At 41.6% G+C, this 21488-nt stretch overlaps 1 protein-coding gene and 1 pseudogene across 1 annotated transcript; both read left to right on the top strand.

The window, feature by feature from the left end:
- Positions 1-9044: 9044 nt before the first annotated feature.
- Positions 9045-10298, top strand: LOC131896168 (interferon-inducible GTPase 1-like; annotated as a pseudogene).
- A 9570-nt stretch (positions 10299-19868) lies between these two features.
- Positions 19869-21272, top strand: LOC131896065 (interferon-inducible GTPase 1-like). The gene has a single exon (XM_059246646.1). The coding sequence runs from the start codon at positions 19869-19871 to the stop codon at positions 21126-21128; it is 1260 nt and encodes a 419-aa protein (XP_059102629.1). The 3' UTR covers positions 21129-21272.
- The last annotated feature ends 216 nt before the right edge of the window (positions 21273-21488 follow it).

Raw genomic sequence — 21488 nt, 5'->3', positions numbered from 1 at the left:
GAGGGAGCCTCTCTTGGTCTGATTGATACTCTTGATCAAGTGGGAGCTCTTGGTCTAGTCGATGCTGATGGATTTTTTGTCTTAGGGAGCAGCTCTTAGTCCAACTGGCGCTAGTGGGCTCTGTCTCAGGGAGTAGCTGCAGTCTTAGTGTGTGGTAGATGGTGGTAGTCTGATCTATCTGCAGGAGGTCTGCCTGCCAACTGGCCTCTTAGTCCAGTCGGGTGCTGGCAGGCTCTGTCTCAGGGAACAGTTGCAGTCTACAAGGGTGGGTGGGATTTGGGGCAGGTGGGGCTTGGGTTACAGGGTCTGATGGGGGATGGTGGTAGTTTGACCTGGGTGCAGGAGGTCTGCCTGCCAACTGACCTGAAACTGGAACTGCAATGGGTGGGGGTGTAGGGGCACAGGGTTGTGCCCCTGGGCCCAAATTCTAGGAGCTGGGATATTCGGGTATGAGGATAAAGACTCACCTCTTAGTCCAGTCTGGTGAATTCAGCAGTTTCTTACTGTCAAGACAGGAAGGGATTAAGGGAAGTAGCTGTGGCAAGGACCTTGGTCCACAGTGAAGAAGTTGGCTCAGGAAGGAAGGGAGGGGGGTGCCTCATGTACTAGAGCAGCTTATGGGCAGAGTGCCTGCCTGGCAGTCAGTATCCTGCAAAAAAGAGGGTCAGCTTCCCTGGCCTCACTAATTAACCCCAGGTACTTGGTCTGGTGTTTGAAGTCCTGTCCCAGTCTGTCTTCCACTTACAAGCTGCCCCAGCCCCAGGCCCCATCTACAGTGTCACAACAGGGCCTCAGCAGCTTAGCAACCACAAGAAGTTTCTCTTTGCTGGCCCTCCCTGGGAGTGTATCCTGTTGGTCTGAAGCCTGGTGCCTGCCATACCATGCCTTATTGAGCATCCAACCACCCCCCTTCCAGAAAATGAGCCCCAAGTCACCTGCTTGGGCCTGAAAGTCCTTGAACTGGTCCAAGAAAATGTTCTGGGGGCATGGTGATGTAGGTGTTAGTGGTGGTGGTGGTGGTGGTGGTGGTGGTGGTGGTGGTGGTGGTGGTGGAAGCCATTTGCCTCATCCCTTCTAGGAGAACAAGAGTAGTGTTCAGACAAAAACACAAGAGGGCACCAGAGCACACTGTACCAGTAGGGCACATTAAACAGAAACCAGGAATGGGCTTATAGCTTGTCTCACTGGGGGTGGATTAGGGGTGGGGTGGGAGGGCAAGTTCTGTTTTTGTGACAGGAGTAACCTGTGTTTCCATTCAACCAAAGGAATCCTCTGTCCCAGTTCAACCAAAGGGACATAGTCCCTTCCAGGTAGGTCAGAGACATCTCTGGACCCATGTGGTGTGAGTGCTAATAGTGCAACCAGATAGCACTCAGGCCTCCAGATTCAGTTAGCTCAAGCTTCCGAGAAACATCAACAAATAGAACAGAACAATGACCAACTGTAGCTAGAGTTTTCCTGCCTGGCCCACAGTCAGGGCAAATCTCTATCACCTGCCAGTCCCACAGCCTCAGACCCGACCAAGTAAACACAGAGACTTATATTGCTTTACAAACTGTATGGCCATGGCAGGCTTCTTGCTAACTGTTCTTACAGCTTAAATTAATCCGTTTCCATTAATCTATACCTTGCCACGTGGCTCGTGGCTTACCAGCATCTTCACATGCTGTTTGTCATCGTGGCAGCTGGCAGTGTCTCTCTGACTCAGCCTTCCACTTCCCAGCTTTATTCTCCTCCTTGTCCCGCCTACACTTCCTGCCTAGCCAATGGCCAATCAGTGTTTTATTTATTGACTAATCAGCAACACATTTGCCATACAGAACATCCCACAGCAACCAACCAAGACAAAGAGTGCTCAATTACCAGCTTGGTTCAAATGCTCAACATGTCAGGAGTCTTGGGGGGACTTCTTGGCCAATGCACCATATGTTCAGGTCCATGAGAAGTCCCATTAAAGGCCACCAGTCACGTATGTAATCAACAAGAGCATTTATTAAAGTTACCAACATATTGATGTCTAATCATCTGCAAAAATGGCAAATTGTGACCTGGAGAGAACCTCAAAGGCTCCTTTTAAGCAGGGTTAGATAACTTCCAGGGAGGAGAGATTAGTCTGGGGGCTGATTGGTAGGTTTAAACAAAAAGTTTATGGGATTGGTAGATATCTCTAGTGGTTAGGGACTTTCCAGAGTTGGGGTAGGAAAAGCTATCTTTTTCAAGCAGAAGGCTGTGGAGCACCTGCTGATTAGTTGCAGATGAGTTGTGCTTTTCCTGAGAAGTACTTGCTAAACTCCAACCAGCTCCTCTAAACTGAAGCTAAGGGCTATTGGGAGATCCTGTAATGGCCCTTGTCTGGCTCCCTGGCTGCTCATACAAAATATATGAAAATTGTTGTGTCTCAATCCTGTGACTTCCTAGTACTCTTTTCTTGCCTCTTTCTACCATCTCAGCATATTTATTCTAAACTCCAGGGGAAGCTAGACTGGGGTGAATGACGCCCCCTGTAGGATGCAACTGCTACAACCTGCTGGGGACAATGTTAGGATTGGTTTGTTTGGTTTTAAAAACATTTTTATTTACTGTATGACAATTTTCATACTTCTATGTTGCATTTGTATCCTCTTCACCCACTATTCCCCTCTCGTTTCCCACTCTTACTCTCTCTGGGATCCTTCCCCTTCCCAATGGTTGCCCCTATGTTTTCTTGTCTTTATGTTTTTAAATAGTCCACTAATTTTTTTAAGGATCACTTTGTGTTCTGGTGTGTGGTTATTTACTTGATCATGGGCAACTTTCTAGTGGTCACATGTTAAAGAACAGTGACTCTCTCTCCCTCACCAGTCACTGATCCTAATATCTCCTCAGCTAAGCCCTCATGTGTCCCCGATCTCCTTCATTCTGAAATGTGGACAGGCTAGATCTTTGGAAGTCTCTGCAGGGAACCCCAGTTGCCACGAGTTCACACATGCAAATGCCATGTCATATTCAGAAGACATTATTTCAGGCCCCTGCCCCTGCCCATCGTCTGGTTCTTCCAGGATGTTTCCTGAACCTGGGTAGGGTGGGGGATTGATAAAGATGTCCCTATTATATTTAGCAATGAGCACTCAACAGTCACGTGTTCTCACCACTTTGACCAATTATGAGACTGTGCATTCAGATACTACCCACTGCAGAAACAGAACAAATGGGAGATAAGCAGCAACACCAACAAATCCCTTGTCTGAGTAAGGTGTCACTAATATCTGGTATAATCAGAAGTATTGAGAAGGAAATTGCCCAGCATGGCCATTATCAAAACAATAGTAGCAGATGCTGTGAGCACTTTAAATTAGAGAATCCTCTTCAGCTTCATGGTTTTTATTAGAAAATTGGAGTTCTAATGAAGAAATGTATCTGTTTGTAATGATTGATATTTCATATCACTATAGTTTGTTGTGTTCATACTCAGTGCAAGACATTAAAGAAAAATTTTTGTTGTTGTCTATTTTCTTGTTTTTAGTAGTTCTTTGAGAATTTTGTACAATGAGTTTTATTTATATTTTGATTATATTTATTTATTCATTCTCTGTGTACTCATGTAGTGGGGCTAGGTACCCGCATGCTAGAGTGTGCATGTAGAGGTCAAAAGAGAAGTTCTAGAAGTCAGTTCTTTCTCATCACTATGTGAGTCTTGGAACTAGAACTCAGATCATCTGGCTTAGTGACAAGTGGCCTTACCTGATCAGGCATCTTGCTGACCCAAGACAGTTTTAGAGTGTGTATAATTAGAACATGAGATGAGGATCAAAAGGATGGGAGGCTTTGTAAAAAGGTTCCAGCAACTTTTGTCTTGATAACTTTCACCAGGCTAAATACAGTGGATCCAGGCTCATGTTTTTCCTGATAGATGTCACTATTTTCATTTTCATCAGGGTCCAGTCAGCTTTTGCAACTGGCCAAATTTATCACTTAATAATGAATTTCAGTAGCTATCAGAAAAGCTTAGGTCTGACCTCCCTTCCTGTATAAGGTTCATGTGAGGCTGACAGAGTTGAACCTGGATGTCTGTCCAGCTTGGGAGATGAGTAACAAAATTCAGAGGGGACCCTGGTATTTTAGTAGGAATTGCCTAGACAGGAGGCCAGGAGCTGAGCCTCACCCCCAACACCCTGGGGGGGTTAGCATTTTCCTGAGGATGGGGAGCAGGGTTTGGGCTTGTGGCCTTTGTTCTTGGTTCTCTGTTTTGTTGCTGGCAGTGCTGGGACCCAGGGCCTGTCCCTGTCAGCAGTCAGGCTATCAGCAGGAAATGGAAATACTTACCTGAAGGAAACATAAGGTTTAGAAAATTTTACCAAAAAATGTACACGTACATACCAATTTAGGTATTAAAATACCTAATCCGTAACATTATATAAAAATGTAATGTCTACTAGCCATGAATTGGTGTGGATATGTTTTTTTGTAACTTAGCACAACCTTCATCTTATGGTTCTGATGAATGTTGTTTTCATTACAGTCTAGTTTTGTAAATGTTATCAAAAACAGATCAGTATTTTAAGAGAACCTCCTTGATATAAATTAAGACCAGATTTTAGATTTATATCAGTATAGTGAACTTTGACCTTTGGAATTTTAATATCCTTTAACTGTAGCTAACTCAGTCATACCCATATAATTTTTTTTCCTCTACTGCTGTCCTCTACCTTAGAACAAAACCAATTTAAAAGTCCTTTTCCTTCAACATTTCCAAAACACATATCAGCGTACTTATAATCTTTTAAACTTTTTTCTCTCACTTATTGGGATCTTTCTTACTTTTTCTAATATTGTGAGACATGATATAAATGAGCAACTTTCATGTAGAAAAAGTGTTTTAAGAGCTGACGAACTGGGAGGGATATGAACTGATTCCTTTATCACAGAGTCATGAGCATAGTCAGAACAATTTGTCAAAACAAACCCTAGGAGCTGTTACCAAAAGTGAGGCTATGTCCTCCATTACAGCAGTCAGATCTCTGAAAGGGGAAAGACAAAATAACACACAGATACCTTAAACCAGAGGCTACTCAGGTGGTACCGTACCCCAGGAACAAAACATAATACATGTGTGTTTTTAAATTGGAAGGCAGTGAAGTTTTAACTCAAAGCATTTATTCACCCTAAGAAATGAAAACCAACCTGTGGCAGCCGTTCAGGTCAGGGGCTGTGCTCAGTTTCTAGTGTTGGTTAGGAGAGCAAAGTTTATCTACTTAGGAAAGCAAAGAACATTGTAATATTTAACAGACAATTATTAACCAAGGCCAGGAGCCTGGGAGGAATACACACTAACAATTCTAGAGGTAAACTCACCTTTCACCAGAAAATCTAAGTTATTTGTCAAAGATCCATGTTTACCTTATGTGAACTAAAAGGAAGTTGGACAAATCTAACAGTTTTAATTTAGCTTAATGCAGTATACAAGGCATTTTGGTGCCATGGAAGCAGTATCTGAGCATATGCATACATGTAGACATAACACAATATATCCATGCACATAAACATACATCAAATATATTTTAAGAAAACCAAAAGAAAATTTTTCTTAAATTTATCCTGTCAGATTTTTTTAAAGTCTTCTATTCTGATTATTTTTCCATATCTCTAAGTGAGATTCAATCTTAAATCAGTTCTTTAAAATTTTTAATTTTTACTTGAAGCAAATTAGAGAACATATCTCAGTATGTAGTACTTTAACAGGATGACTAAACTGAATGTGGATGAAGCTGAAAAAAAGATTAGTCAATATGAAAACTATTTTCTTTACTCGGTTGAAATTTTGATTTGGTGTTTACAGGACTAAGTTGCAAAATGACACATCTGGACACTCTGGAACATGAAAAGGAAATCATCCAGTCAATAAAACAAACACAGACTCAACTTTCCCCATGCGATACCTTTATGCTAATCTATAGGATGAGAAACTCCATCTTCATACCATTAGGAAAGATCCTAGGTCTGGGGTTCAAGAAGGACAGTGGGGCAGATTGTTATTTGAGGAAGAGATTTGTTTTTAAAAAAAGGCCAAACGAATGGAAACACATGAACTATGAACCAATGGCTGAGGGGCCCCCAACTGGATCAGGCCCTCTGAATGGGTGAGACAGTTGATTGGCTTGATCTGTTTGGGAGGCATCCAGGCAGTGGGATCAGGTCCTGTGCTCATTGCATGAGTTGGCTGTTTGAAACCATGGGGCCTATGCAGGGTCTCTTGGCTCGGCCTGGGAGGAGGGGACTGGACCTGCCTGGACTGAGTCTACCAGGTTGATCTCAGTCCGCGGGGAAGGCTTTGCCCTGGAGGAGGTGGGAATGGGGGGTGGGCTGGGAGGAAGGTGAGGGGGGCTGGAGGGGGGAGAACAAGGGAATCCGTGGCTGATATGTAGAACTGAATTGTATTGCAAAAAAAAAAAATAATAAAAGTTCTGATTTCAGTGGTGGTTGTACAAATTAAAGGTTCATATGTGTCAATGAAAAAAAAAAGTTTGTAAATGCCGATGATGGACAGACAGACAGGAGCATGGCAGAGGCTCTAATATCGGACCCACATGGCGGAGTGGGGAATCCCTTCTTATGGGTGTCAGAGAGAGGACATTCTGTTGTGCCATGTGATTGGTGAGAAGCCCATAGAGTGTGCTTGTAGTCCAGCAGGCTATAGGCGGGGGCCAGGGAGCAAGAATCTAGGGGTTAAATTGATTTTAGTCATGGAATCCAAATCACTACCATTCCTGAAATGATCACAGTCCAACCAAAGTGAGATTGCGTTACAAAATGAGGGAGCTCTGGTTTACACTTTAGATTGCTAGAAATTAGGCCCAGGATTTCTTCCAATCTCCTGAGACCTCTTTGTAGAGCTGGCTCAAGGATCCTACAACACTGGCCAGATTGGAAAAACTTCCGAAGATTCAGAGAGGCCACAAGGCTTTCTCAGGACCACCTGGCTATAGAAGAGCTGAAATCCAGGTCCCTGAAATATGTCCATTCCCTGCTTTATCTCTGGCAGTGGAGAAGGCTCCTTCCTGAGACAGGGCCCTTTAGTTAACCAGCAATAAAATCCCAATGCACTGATTTCACATCTTAGTGAACTCAAAGACAAAATAAACAAGCCAAACATAACACAGTGGGAAAATAATGATTACCTCAGTCAGGCAAATCTGGCACAGGATTTATTTCTAAAGTGATGCTCTAACTCACTCCCCAGCAAAGGAAGAATACCAGTTTTATTCATGGGGTCCATACATGTTCATATAGGGGTAGTCAAACATTCAGGCATGCTCAATTTAGGATTACACTCCCTGAGCATGCTCATTTTAAAGTGATGGACAGAAATACCTCTGGGAATCCCCAGCTTTCACAATTACATTTTAGCTGACAATAAGGAAAAGTACAGTTTGAAGGTATTGAATGAAGGAATCTGCCCTTGAAGGTGCCAGCCTAAATTAGTCAATAATAGATTGACACATGTTCTTGCCCTATCTGATCATCCACACACGGGGACTGATCACACATGGCTGTGCAGCATTCAGGGTACCAAATATTTTTATAGGCATGCCTGTGGCTTTACCTGTTTTCCATCTTATGATAGCTTCTTGTGTCCAGATTTTACATGAACCCAAGGAATAGAATCTCATGCCACCAGAACTTTGATAGCCCACTTTGCTCATGGCCTCTGTTCCTTCTTTCTAGGATTCTGTGGGCTATGGAATGCTACATGAAAAAACTACCAGGGTTCTTATTGCTGTAGAACTGAGTTATACATGTCCATCTCCACTCGTCATCCCCATAGTAGTAGGCCTAGTACTTCCAGTTCCCCCTTACCCACTGGACTATCCATGAAGTCAAGCTTTTGGATATAACCCAAGTGTCAATACAGAATGTCAAATCCAAATTTCTGAAGTTACTATTATACATATCAACTCAGCCTACTGACTACTCTTTCTCCTGTCTCCTGCACATGTTATCTGTGTTCATTTGAAATGCTGCAGGTGCCCTCTTGGACCATCTGTGTAGCAAGCGTCGACTGGGATGGGTGATGTCCTAACAGTACTTTATCTGGCCTGGCTATTGATTCAGCTGTTCAGGGACACTAAGTGCCTTTAAAGGAAAGTGATCTAGGACATATCTGTGTGGCACTGGTGACTGGACTGGCAGACACTACACCCCATATAAATATGCATTATACTTTGCAAAGTTTGGTCCCTTTTCACCTTAGAAAGAGACTTGGACATTGGCCTTGAATCCAACTCTCTATTGCAAAAGTGTTATATACTACACATCAGGAAGGAGTCACCAATAAATACTCAAATGAAGAAACTTCAGTAAAAGAACAAATTCAGAAAGTTGGATATGCTAAGCATATAAATAGGAAACTGTATGACAACCAAAGTCCAGAGAGTGTGAGGAGTCATTAACAGATCTAACCAGAAGTAATAATAATAAGAAAATATTTTTCTTAAAAATACCAGGAGTACTGAACATTTCAGAAAGGCCAAATAATATAGATTACAAAGAATGATGGGTGCAGGCACAGTCAGACATGCAGTCAGACATGCCCAGTCAGGGCAACAGGGAACCATGACCAGATTCAGCTGAATTTTTCTGGAAGCTAGAAGGTGAGGGACCTCATGTAGTCTACATAGCAGGGAGGCACAGAGCAGGCTGAAAAGATGAGATGGATCTGTGAAGAGACAATGGAGAATAAACCATTAAACTCTCCTGTGATGGTCTCAGCTACCTGCAGAAAAAATGGCCCTAAAGTGTCACTTACAGGTGAAATCTAGAGTAGCCAAACTCATAAAGGTGGAAAGCAGAGTGGTGAGAAGAGCAGTGGGGAGCGGGAAAGAAAGTGATATTAGTCAAAGGACACAAAATCACAATTGTATAAAATGACCACAGTGGGAGATCAAATGCATAACTATAACCATTAAGGATGGTGACTGGCAATATAATTGAAATATGAGATTTTAAATTTCATACACACTGTCTTTATTCTCCATTCTCTCTTTCAGGGCCTTTATTTATTCACAGGCATGGGTCAGCAGTCCTCTTCATCTAAGAATGAATGACACCAAGATTTGGCCTCCAGATTTACTGAATATTTTAAGAAGATTAAGATAGTAAACAAAAATCATTCCTCAGGAAACTGTAGCTTCAATTGAGCTAAGCCTGACAAAAGGAAACATTCAGGGGGCAAACTCTTCAATCACTGATGCATTAAAAAAAATTGATAGTAGCCCACTCAATGTTGCTGTGACCGGGGAGTCTGGAGCAGGGAAATCTGCCCTCATCAATGCCTTGAGAGGGGTTGGACATGAAGACGAAGATGCAGCTGAAATTGGAGTGGTGGAAACAACCATGAAGAGACATCCATACAAACACCCCAATATTCCCAATGTGCTTATTTGGGACCTGTCTGGGATTGGAACCACAAATTTCCCAGCAAAAGATTATCTGGAGAAAATGAAATTCCATGAGTATGACTTCTTCATTATTGTTTCTGCCACATGCTTTAAGAATAATGATATAGACCTCGCCAAAGCAATCCGCATGATGAAGAAGGATTTCTACTTCATGAGAACCAAGATGGACTCTAACTTAAACAATGAAATGGAATTCAAACCACGTACCTTTAACAGAGAAAAGGTCCTGCAGCAGATCCGCAACAGCTGTGTGAGGAACTTTCAGGAGAATAACATTGATGAACCACCAATCTTCTTGATCTCTAACAAAAATTTGTCTGACTATGATTTCCTAGTCCTGATATACAAGATGGTGAATGTCCTCCCTGTACACAAATGACATGTTTTTATGCTTTCCTTACCTAATAATACAGGTGCAGCCATTGAAAGCAGCAATTCCTGAAGCAGAGAATTTGGCTAGAAGCCTTTAGACTTGAGCTACTGAGTATCATTCCTTCACTGGTCCACCTCTTAATGGACTGTGATGTGGAAAATCTTAAGAAAAGCCTGAATTTCTATCGAATTGTGTTTGGAGTGGATGATGCATCTTTGCAGAGTTTGGATAATGTCTGGCGAATGTCAGTGGATCAGCTCAAGGCAAAGATGAAATCTCCTAATGTGTTTGAGACTACAAAGGAAGAAACAATACAAGAAAGTCTTTTAAGATATTATGAGTTCTGTTTGGCTAATGGGCATTTGTTTAATAAGAATGTTTATGTTAAAGAATTATATTACCTAAAATTATATTTCCTTGACATGGTGACAGATGATGCTAATGCTCTTCTCAGAGAGATATATTCAAGAAAGAGCTTGATTTCTGATTAGGCTGAAATCCTGTAGCTGTCAAAATCAGAATCAATGACAGAAAAGTAGGACTCTGATATTGCAAAACAACATACTGAGTTTATTTATGCCATCCAGTCTTTATCCACACATAGTGATCATATATCCACATTAGCTGTAGCAAGGGGATCACATAATAAGCTAAAAGCTAAAAACTATCTACTCACTTTGAATAAACCCTCAGATGGAGTAATTGCACATTTATTTGAAGTAGTTTAATATAAAGCTGCATCCATATTTTGGTTTAACATTGTGATGGCTAGTGTTGTGGACAGACTCTAGAATCACATGGGAGATGAACCTCTCGGCTTGAATTGGGGAATGATTTTGCTTAAGTTAATTGAGGTGGGAAGCCCTGCCCACTGTGAGTGGAAACATTCCCTAGCTGGTGATCTCTGACTGTGTATGAGGAGAGAGGGGCTAATCAGCAGCATGCTTTCATTCATCCATTTTTCTCTCTGCATTTTTACTGTGGGTACAGTGGTACTAATTGCCTCCAGCTGCTGCTGTGACTTCTTGGTAATGATGGCCTCTGTAACCTTGAATTTGATACTTGTGTCCTCTCTTGATAGCAGTACCCAAGGAGAAACCATTACTGGGCTGGAGACATGGCTCAGTAGATAAAGCACTTACCTTGCAAGTCTGAAGACCTCTGTTCAGATCCCTAGAGCTCACATGGAGCCAGCTAAGCATCTGTAATCACACACTCCTGTGGTGAGGTAGGAGGCAGAGACAGAGGATCCTGGACGCCCGGAGGCCAGCTAACCTGCCACATGCTGCAGTGAGTAAGAGACCCTGACACAAGGAAGTGGAAGGTAAAAGTCAACACCAATGTTGTCCTTTGACCTCTGCATACACACCACGTCATGTTCATGTCTGCAATCACATGTGCAAATGCACACAAACAAAACGTTTACTCTTTAGAAGAAGAAGGAAGGTTTGGGGTAGAAGCTCAATGGTATCATACTTGCCTCACATGCATGAGACCCCAGGTTCAATCCCTAGCACTCTAGAAAATGGGTAAAGGACGGTGGAGAGATGGCTCAGAGTTTAAGAACATGGGCTGCTCTTATAGAAGATCCAGGTTCAAATCCCACATACTAGAACCCACATTGTAGCTATAGTGGCCTATGACTCCTGTTCCAGGGGATCTGATACCCTCTCCTGACCTCCACAGGAACCAGGCACACGTGTGGTGAACAGATATACATGTGAGGCAAACATTCAAAATATTTATGTTCAAATGAAAAGAAAGAGAGAAACAATGACCATAGAGATCGCAATATCCTTAATAATAACTAAGAAATTCCTACAAATCCCAGTCAGACTCCTTGAGAAAATACTAAAGAAGCTCTCTAATTCTGGACAGAACCAAGGAAGATAAATAGATTTCTCTACTTTGTAGGTTTTTGAACACTGTGGTGGTTAAGTGACTGATTTATTCGATATCAATACCAAAAGCCATTTAATAAAATTTCTGAAATAAAAACATTTGTTGCTTCTTGACATTCCCAAGAACCCATAATAGCTTCACAGTGACTGTCCTTAGTATTGCTATTATTGGATGATTATCTCATTGCCCATTCTATGGCCGACATTTTATCTTCCTTGAAATGAAATACAAATAAATAGCTGGGCAGTGGTGGTGCACGCCTTTAATTCAGCACTCGGGAGGCAGAGCCAGGTGGATCTCTATGAGTTCGAGGCCAGCCTGGTCTACAGAGCGAGATCCAAGACAGGCACCAAAACTACACAGAGAAACCCTGTCTTGAAAAACCAAAACAAAAAATATACAAATAAACGGTACATGTGTTATTAGGAATGAAAGTGAGACCCAGAGAAAAGGGAAGTATTTTTCATGGTGAGGAGTGGTTTCTTAAAGTTTGGGCTGTTAGACTATGTGGGTTAAACAATAGAATTTTGTTCTTACACTTCTAGTGACTGGTGTCTGAGATCAGGTGCCAGTGTGGGCAAACCCTGGTGAAAGCATTCTTCCTGGTAATGCCTCACATGGCCTTCCTTGGTGTATGTGTGCAGAGAATGATTCCCTTGTCCCTTCTCATGATCCTGTCATTCAGACTCTGTTTTCATGATGTCGAGTCTAACCATAGATGCCTCCCAAAGCCTTTCCTCCTAACATGATGCATCTGGCTCTGCTCAAAGAAATGTTTATTGCAGTGATTCTCAACCCATGGGTCATGACCCTAGTAGGGCTCACCTAAGAACATTAGAAATCACAGATATTTACATTACAATCCATAAAAGTAGCAAAATTACAGTTATGAAGTAGTAGTGAAAATAATTTTATGGCTGAGGGTTACCACTGTTCCACCTCACTGCTACTGCTGTCCTTGCTGGTCATCCCATGATACTGGAATCTCTAAAAATGATGGGGTCCCTTGATGCAATCAGGCTACCACCAATAGCCACTCCTGTGCTCTCTTCATGGTGCCAACCAAGCTTCAACTTCTCTCTATGAACCCTTCAATCCTGGGCCTTCCACTAATACTGAGGCTGAACCTTCTCCAATGGCCTATCCTGGCCTCTCACAGTGCCAAGCCTCAGCTGCTCTCCATATCCCCTTCACAACTTCAAAACCATTACTACTGAGACTCTTGCACATTACCAAGTATGGCTGCCAGTGAGAAATAAAACCTTAGTGGCCTCTGGAACACAGCTTTTGTGCACTGACTCTGAGGAAACACTTCCCAAAAGAGTTTGCCTTGGTGATGTTGGTCTCTTCTTAATCACTGCTAATTTCTTACCTCCAGTTAGCCAGCATCTATTGTCCCAGTAAAGCAAAGACTTACTTCAGTAGCTCTGACCTCTTGTTAATTACAGCTAATTCTTCAGCCCCAGCTAACCATAACCACAGATTTTCACCTTTATTCTTTAAGTGACTCTCAAACTTCCCTCTGGAACTTCACAAGCCAGGCCTCCATTGTCTGCTTTACTGCCAACATTCTTAACTTTCAAGCTCCCACAGAAAAAGTCATCAAGCTTTGAACTCTTAATGGCTTTCTAGACCAAAGTTCCAAGGTCCTTTCACAATCCTTAAAACAACATGTTCAGATCTTTCACAATACTCTATGATTCTGTTACTGAATTGTCTTTAACTTTCTATTTCTGTGATGAATCACCATGACCAAAAAAATGAAGCTGGGGAGGAAAGGGTTTATTTGGTTTACAATTCCATATCTCTGTTCATTATCAAAGGAAGTCAGTACTGGAACTCAAATAGAGCAGGCACCTGGAGCAGTTGTTGATGTAGTTAGTGTCCATGGATTGGGTGCCACATGGCTTGCTAGACCTGCTTCATTTTATACCCCAAGACCACCAACCAAAGGAAGGCATCACCCACAAGGGGCCTTGCCCTTCCCCATCAATCACTAATTTAAAAAATGCCCTACAGGTTTGCCTGCAGTTCAATCTTATGAGGGCATTTTCTTAATTGAGGTTCCCTCCTCTCAGATGATTATAGCTTGTGTTAAGTTGACATAAAATTATTCAGCACAAGGATCAAGAGAAAATGAACTCTAATGTGTCATAGAATATCTTTTTTTACTAAGAAAATTTTCCATTCATTTTACACACCAATCAAAGATCCCCCCTACTCTTCTCCCCCCCCCCCAGCCTCTCCTCTCAAATCCCCCACTGCCACCCACAAGAAGGCAAGGCCTCCCATGGGGAGGCACATGCAGTAGAGGCAAGTCCAGGCCCTTCCCCCTGCCTCAAGGCTGCATAAGGTGTCCCACCATAGGTAGTGGGCTCCAACAAGCCCACTCATGCACCAGAGATGGATTCTGATCCTACCACTAGGGGGCCCACCAAGCAGATCTAGCTACACAACTGTGTTGCCATGCAGAGGGCCTAGTCCAGTCCCATGTAGGCTCCACAGACATTGACCCAACTTTCATGAGTTCCCACTCGTTTGGTTTAGTCATCTCTGCAGGTTTCCCCATCATGATCCTGATGCACTTACTCATAGAATCCCTCTTCTCTCTCTTTGACTGGACCTGGAGCTCTGCCTGGTGTTGGGCTGTGGATCTCTGCATCTGCTTCCATCAGTCACTGGAGAAAAGCTCTGTGATGACAGTTTGGGTATTCACCTGTCTGATCACTGGGGTAAGCCAGTTCAGTTCAGGCACCCTCTCCACTATTTCTAGTAGTCCAAGTTGGGGTCATTCTTGGGGATTCCTGGGAACTTCCCTAGCACTGGGTTTCTCTCTATTCCCATGATATCTCCCTTCTTCATAGCATCTTTCATTACTTTTCTTTCAGTTGTTCCATTACTGAGTGAGGTAAACCAGACTCAGAAGGACAAACATGGTATGTACTCACTCATAAGTGGATACTAGATGTAAAGCAAAGGATATTCAGACAACAAAACACAACTCTAGAGAAGCTAACTAACAAGACCCAAAGAAGGATGCATGGGTTGCCTTGGGAAGGGAAATAGATGAAATTTCTATGAGTAAACTGGGGATGAGGGGTTCCTGGAACAACTGAAGAAAAAAAAAAGTTGCTTCTGGAGCTTCTCTCACTTGCTAAGCCTTAGGTTAAAATGTTATGACAGGACAATTTTCATTTCCTTGAATCCTGGAACAACTGAAGAAAAAAAAAAGTGAGTTTAGTTTTACTTTCCTGTTCCTATAAATGCAGGATTTTCTGGAATGAAACAGGATCCACTTTCCTTTGTGATTGGCTAGCACATTCTGAAGGTGGGATGCCAATAGAGTATACAAGTACCAGCTAACTTCAGTTTTTCTGCTGAAGAAAAACTTAACACAAGCAATACTTGTGTTTGGCATCCCACCTTTAGAATGTGCTAGCCAATCACAAAGGAAAGTGGATCCTGTTTCATTCCAGAAAATCCTGCATTTATAGGAACAGGAAAGTAAAACTAAACTCACTTTTTTTTTTTTCTTCAGTTGTTCCAGGATTCAAGGAAATGAAAATTGTATTGGGATGCCAATACAAGTTTTCATTACTCCATCCCTGTTCCAGCTAAACCATCCCATTCCCTTATGTCCTTATCTCCTATCACATACCCTGCCATTGCCCACCCCTCATCCTCCAGTTTACTCATAGAAATTTCATCTATTTCCCCTTCCCAAGGCAACCCATGCATCCTTCTTTGGGTCTTGTTAGTTAGCTTCTCTAGAGTTGTGTTTTGTTGTCTGAATATCCTTTGCTTTACATCTAGTATCCACTTATGAGTGAGTACATACCATGTTTGTCCTTCTGAGTCTGGTTTACCTCACTCAGGATGATATTCTAATCTAGTTAGTAAGTTGCTTCTGGAGCTTCTCTCACTTGCTAAGCCTTAGGTTAAAATGTTATGACAGGGCAATTTTCATTTCCTTGAATCCTGGAACCACTGAAGAAAAAAAAAAAGTGAGTTTAGTTTTACTTTCATGTTCCTATAAATGCAGGATTTTCTGGAATGAAACAGGATCCACTTTCCTTTGTGATTGGCTAGCACATTCTGAAGGTGGGATGCCAATAGAGAGTATACAAGTACCAGCTAACTTCAGTTTTTCTGCTGAAGAAGCAGAGGTGGAGTTCCAGTGAAGAAATTTGAGCACAGCCGAGGGCCATTCCTCTGTCCTGAGCAGTGAGAGAATCCCCTGGACACAGGATTGTCCGGTAACTTGGCATTCAGATCACACCTCTCACCCTCGCTGTCTCTTTCCTAGGGAGCCTGTGTGTAAAAAGACATTTAGAGACATATCCTCAGAGCTGGGATCCTCAGTTTGGAAGCTAGGGGCTTTGATTAGAGAAAGGCAAGACTTACTTATCGATGTTCTTAGGTAGTCATTCAAGTTTAGATAGACCTAAAGTAAAAGACCAAATTATTGTTTAAAATTTATGCAGTTATTCTGGTTTGGGATTTTTTGTTTGTTTGTTTAGAGGACATTTAATCCCAAGAACTGATGAAAAATTAGCCTTTTAGGATATGTGTTGTGAAATATCACTATAGAATATATGAAAATTGTTGTGTCTCAGTCTTGTAACTTCCTAGTACTCTTTTCTTGCCTCCTTTTACCCAGCTCAGCATGTTTATTCTAAACTCCAGGGAAGCTAGACTATGGTGAAAGATGCCCTCTGTAGAATGCTTCTCCTATAACATGCTGGGAAACACTTTTAGGATAGGTTTGTTTTGTTTAAAAATATTTTCATATACCGTATGACAATTTCATACATCTATGTAGCACTTTTATTGTCTTCAAACACTATTCCTCTCTCTTTTCCCACTCTTATTCTCTCAGGGATCCTTCCTCTTCCAATGGTTGCCCCTATGTTTTCTTGTCTTTATATTTTTAAATACCCCACTAATTTTCCTAAGGATCTCTTGTGTATTCAGGTGTAGGGTTATTTACTTGATCATGGGCAACTTTCTAGTGGTCACATGTTAAAGAACAGTGACTCTCTCTCCCTCACCAGTCACTGATCCTAATATCTCCTCAGCTAAGCCCTCATGTGTCCCCGATCTCCTTCATGATGAAATGTGGACAGGCTAGATCTTTGGAAGTCTCTGCAGGGAACCCCAGTTGCCACGAGTTCACACATGCAAATGCCATGTCATATTCAGAAGCCATTATTTCAGGCCCCTGCCCCTGCCCATCCCCTGGTTCTTCCATGATGTTTCCTGAACCTGGGTAGGGTGGGGGTTGATAAAGATGTCCCTGTTATATTTAGCAAGGAGCACTCAACTATCACTTATTCTCACCACTACCAGTTATGAGACTGCATTCAAACACTACCCACTGGAGAAACAGAAAAATGAGAAATAAGCAACATCAACACCAACAAATCCCTTGTCTGAGCAAGGTATCCGTAATCTCTGGTATAATCAGAAGTATTGAGAAGGAAATTGGCCCATTTATCAAAACAGTAGTAGTGGATGCTGTGGGGCATTTTTAACTAGGAATCCTCTTTAAATTCATGGTTTTTATTGGAAAGTTGGAGTGCTAATGAAGATGTGCATCCCATTGTAATGACTGATATTTCATTTCACTATCATTGTGTTTTCATACTCAGTGCAAGACATATAAGACAAAGTTTGTTGTTCCTTATTTTCCTTTCTCTTGTCCTTTTGTAGTTCTCTGGGAATTTGTACAACACATTTTATTTGTATTTTGATTATATTTATTTATTCATTCTATGTATTCATGTGCTCGGGATAGGTGCCCACATGCTAGCACATGCATGTGGAGGCCAAAAGACAAGTTCTAGAAGTCAGTTCTCTCTCATCACTATGTGAGTCTTGGGACTAGAACTCAGATCATCTGGCTGAGTGACAAGTGGCCTCACCTGCTCAGGCATCTTGCTGGCCCAAGACAGTTTTACAATGTGTAGAATTAGAACAAGGGATGGGGATCAAAGGATGGGAGGCTTTATGAAAAGATCCACAACAACTTTTGTCTTGATAACTTTCACCAGGATAAATCCAGTGGATCCTGGCTCATGTTTTTCCTGAGAGATGTCACTATTTTCATTTTCATCAGGGTCCAGTCAGCTTTTGCAATTGGCCAAATTCATCACTAAATAACGAACTTCAGTAGCTATCAGAAAAGCTTAGGTCTGACCTCCCTTCCTGTATTAGGTTCATGTGATGCTGACAGAGTTGAACCTGGATGTCTGTCCAGCTTGGGAGACAAGTAACAAAATTCAGAGGGGACCCCGGTATTTTTGTAGGAATTGCCTAGACAGGAGGCCAGGAGCTGAGTCACACCCCCAACACCCTGTGGGGGTCAGTATTTTCCTGAGGATGGGGAGCAGGGTTTGGGCTTTGTGGCCTATGTTCTTGGTTCTCTGTTCTGTAGCTGGCAGTGCTGGACACAGGGCCTGTCCCTGTCAGCAGTCAGGCTATCAGCAGGAAATGGAAATAGTTACCTGAAGGAAACATAAGGTTTGGAAAATTTTACCAAAAAATGTACATACCAATTTAGGTATTAAAATATCTAATCCCATAACGTTATATAAAAATGTAATGTCTACTAGCCATTAATTGCTGTTGGGTATGGTTTTTTTTTTTTTTTTTGTAACTTAGCACAACCTTCATCTTATGGTTCTGATGAATGTCATTTCACTTAAAGTCTACTTTTGTAAATGTTACCAAAGCAGATCAGTATCTTAAGAGAGCCTCCTTGATATAAATAACACCAGATTTTTACAACTGTATCAGTGTAATGAACTTTGATCTTAGAAATTTTAATAACCTTTAGATATAGCTAACTCAGAGATACACATATACTTTTTTTTAAACTCTACAGCCATTCTCTATCTTAAAACAAAACTAATTTACAAATAATTTTCCTTCAACATTTCTAAAAACATATATTAGCATACTTATGACCTATACCAAGCCCATAGATATAACAGAAGTATCAATACAGATTGTCAAATCCACATTACTATTAACTATATCAACTCAGCCTACTGACTATTCTTTCTCCTGTCTCCTGCACATGTTGTCTGTGTTCATTTGAAATGCTGCAGGTGCCCTCTTGGACCATCTGTGTAGCAAGCATCAACTGGGATGGGTGATGTCCTAACAGTACTTTATCTGGCTTGGCTGTTGATTCAGTTGTTCAGGGACACTGTGTCTTTAAAGGAAAGTGATCTAGGACATATCTGTGTGGCACTGGTGACTGGACTGGCAGAAACTACACCCCATATAAATATGCATTATACTTTGCAAAGTTTGGCCCCTTTTCACATTAGAAAGAGACTTGGCGATTGGCCTGGAATGCAACTCTCTATTGCAAAAGAGTTATATACTACACATCAGGAAGGAGTCACCAATAAATACTCAAATGAAGAAACTTCAGTAAAAGAACAAATTCAGAGAGTTGGATATGCCAAGCAGATAAATAGGGAACTGTATGACAACTGGAGACTAGAGAGTGTGAGGGGCCATATCAGATCTAAGCAGAAAAAATAATAAGAAGAAAATATTTTCCTTCAAAATACCAGGAGTACTGAACAGTTCAGAAAGGCCAAATAGTATTGATTACAAAGAATGATGGGTGCAGGCACAGTCAGACACGCAGCCCAAGCAGGGAAAATGCGAGGCCATGATCACATACAGCTGAATGATACTGGAGGCCAGAAGGTGAGGGACCTGTGCTCATGAAGTCTACATAGCAGGGAGGCACAGAGCAGGCTGAAAAGATGAGATGATCTGTGAAGAGACAATGGAGAATAAACCATTAAATTCTCGAGCAAAGGGCTCAGCTACCTGCAGAAAGAATGGCCCTATTGTGTCACTTACAGGTGAAATCTAGAGTAGCCAGATTCATAGAGGTAGAAAACAGGGTACTGAGAAGAGCTCTGGGGAGGGGGAAATAGAGTGATGTTAGTCAAAGGACACTAAATCCCAACTGTGTAAAATGGAACTCAATGGGAGATCTAATGTATAATTACAACCATTAAGGAGGGTATGTAGCAATATACTTGAAATTTGCTATAATGTAGATTTTAAATTTGATACACACCTTCCTGACTTTTCCTTCTTTCTTTCAGGGCCTTTATTTGCTCACAGTCATGGGTCAGCTGTTCTCTTCATCTAAGGATGAACACTACAAAGATTTGGCCTCCAGCTTTGCTGAATATTTTAAAAATTTTAAGACAGGAAACAAAATCATTTCTCAGGAAACCATAGCTTCAATTGAGTTAAGCCTGACACAAGGAAACTTACAGGGGGCAAACACTTCAATCACTGATGCATTAAAAAAAAATGACAGTAGCCCACTCAATGTTGCTGTGACCGGGGAGTCTGGAGCAGGGAAATCTACCCTGATCAATGCCCTGAGAGGAGTTGGACATGAAGATGAAGATGCAGCTGAAATTGGAGTGGTGGAAACAACCATGAAGAGACATCCATACAAACACCCCAATATTCCCAATGTGGTTATTTGGGACCTGCCTGGGATTGGAACCACAAATTTCCCAGCAAAAGATTATCTGGAGAAAATGAAATTCCATGAGTATGACTTCTTCATTATTGTTTCTGCCACACGCTTTAAGAAAAATGATATAGACCTTGCCAAAGCAATCCGCATGATGAAGAAGGATTTCTACTTTGTAAGAACCAAGGTGGACTCTGACTTAAACAATGAAAAGGAATTCAAACCACGCACCTTTAACAGAGAAAATGTCCTGCAGCAGATCCGCAACAGCTGTGTGAAAACGTTTAAGGAGAATAACATTGAAGAACCACCAATCTTCTTGATCTCTAACAGAAATTTGTCTGGTTATGATTTCCCAATCCTGATGGACAAGGTTATGAATGCTCTCCCTGTATACAAACGACACATTTTTATGCTTTCCTTGCCTAATATTACAGGTATAGCCATTGAAAGGAAGCAACAATCCCTGAAGCAGAGGATTTGGCTGGAAGCCTTTACAACTGACCTCCTGAGTACCATTCCTTCACTGGCCCACCTCTTCATGAGCAGTGATGTGGAGAATCTTGAGAAAAGCCTGAACTTCTATCGAACTGTGTTTGGAGTGGATGATGCATCCTTGCAGAGTTTGGCTAAGGACTGGGGAATGTCAGTGGATCAGCTCAAGGCAAAGATGAAATCTCCTAATGTGTTCGAGACTACAAAGAAAGAAACCGTACAAGAAAGGCTTTCAAGATATTATGAGGAGTTCTGTTTGGCTAATGGGCATTTGTTTAATAAGAATGTTTATGTTAAGGAATTATATTACCTAAAATTATATTTTGTTGACATGGTGACAGATGATGCTAATGCTCTTCTCAAAGAGATATGTTCAAGAAACAACTTGGTTTCTGATTAGGCTGAAATCCTGTAGCTGTCAAACATCAGAATCAATGACAGAAACATAGGACACTGATATTGCAAAACAACATACTGAGTTTAATTCATGCCATCCAGGCTTTATCCATACTTAGTGTTCATATATCCTCATTAGCTGTAGCAAGGGGAATCAATCAGATGTGTGTAAATAAGCTGAGATCTAAAAGCTATCTACTCACTTTGAATAAACCCTCAGATGGAGTAATTGCACATTTAATTGAATTAGTTCACTATAAAGCAGCATCCATTTTTAGGCTTAACATTGTGATGATTATAGTTTTGGACAGACTCTAGATCACATGGGAGATGAACCTCGGGGCTTGATTTGGGGAAATATTTT

The sequence above is a fragment of the Peromyscus eremicus genome, chromosome 19 (assembly GCF_949786415.1).
Source record: "Peromyscus eremicus chromosome 19, PerEre_H2_v1, whole genome shotgun sequence".
In the NCBI taxonomy this organism is placed as follows: domain Eukaryota; kingdom Metazoa; phylum Chordata; class Mammalia; order Rodentia; family Cricetidae; genus Peromyscus; species Peromyscus eremicus.
This window is presented reverse-complemented; position numbering and strand designations above follow the sequence as displayed.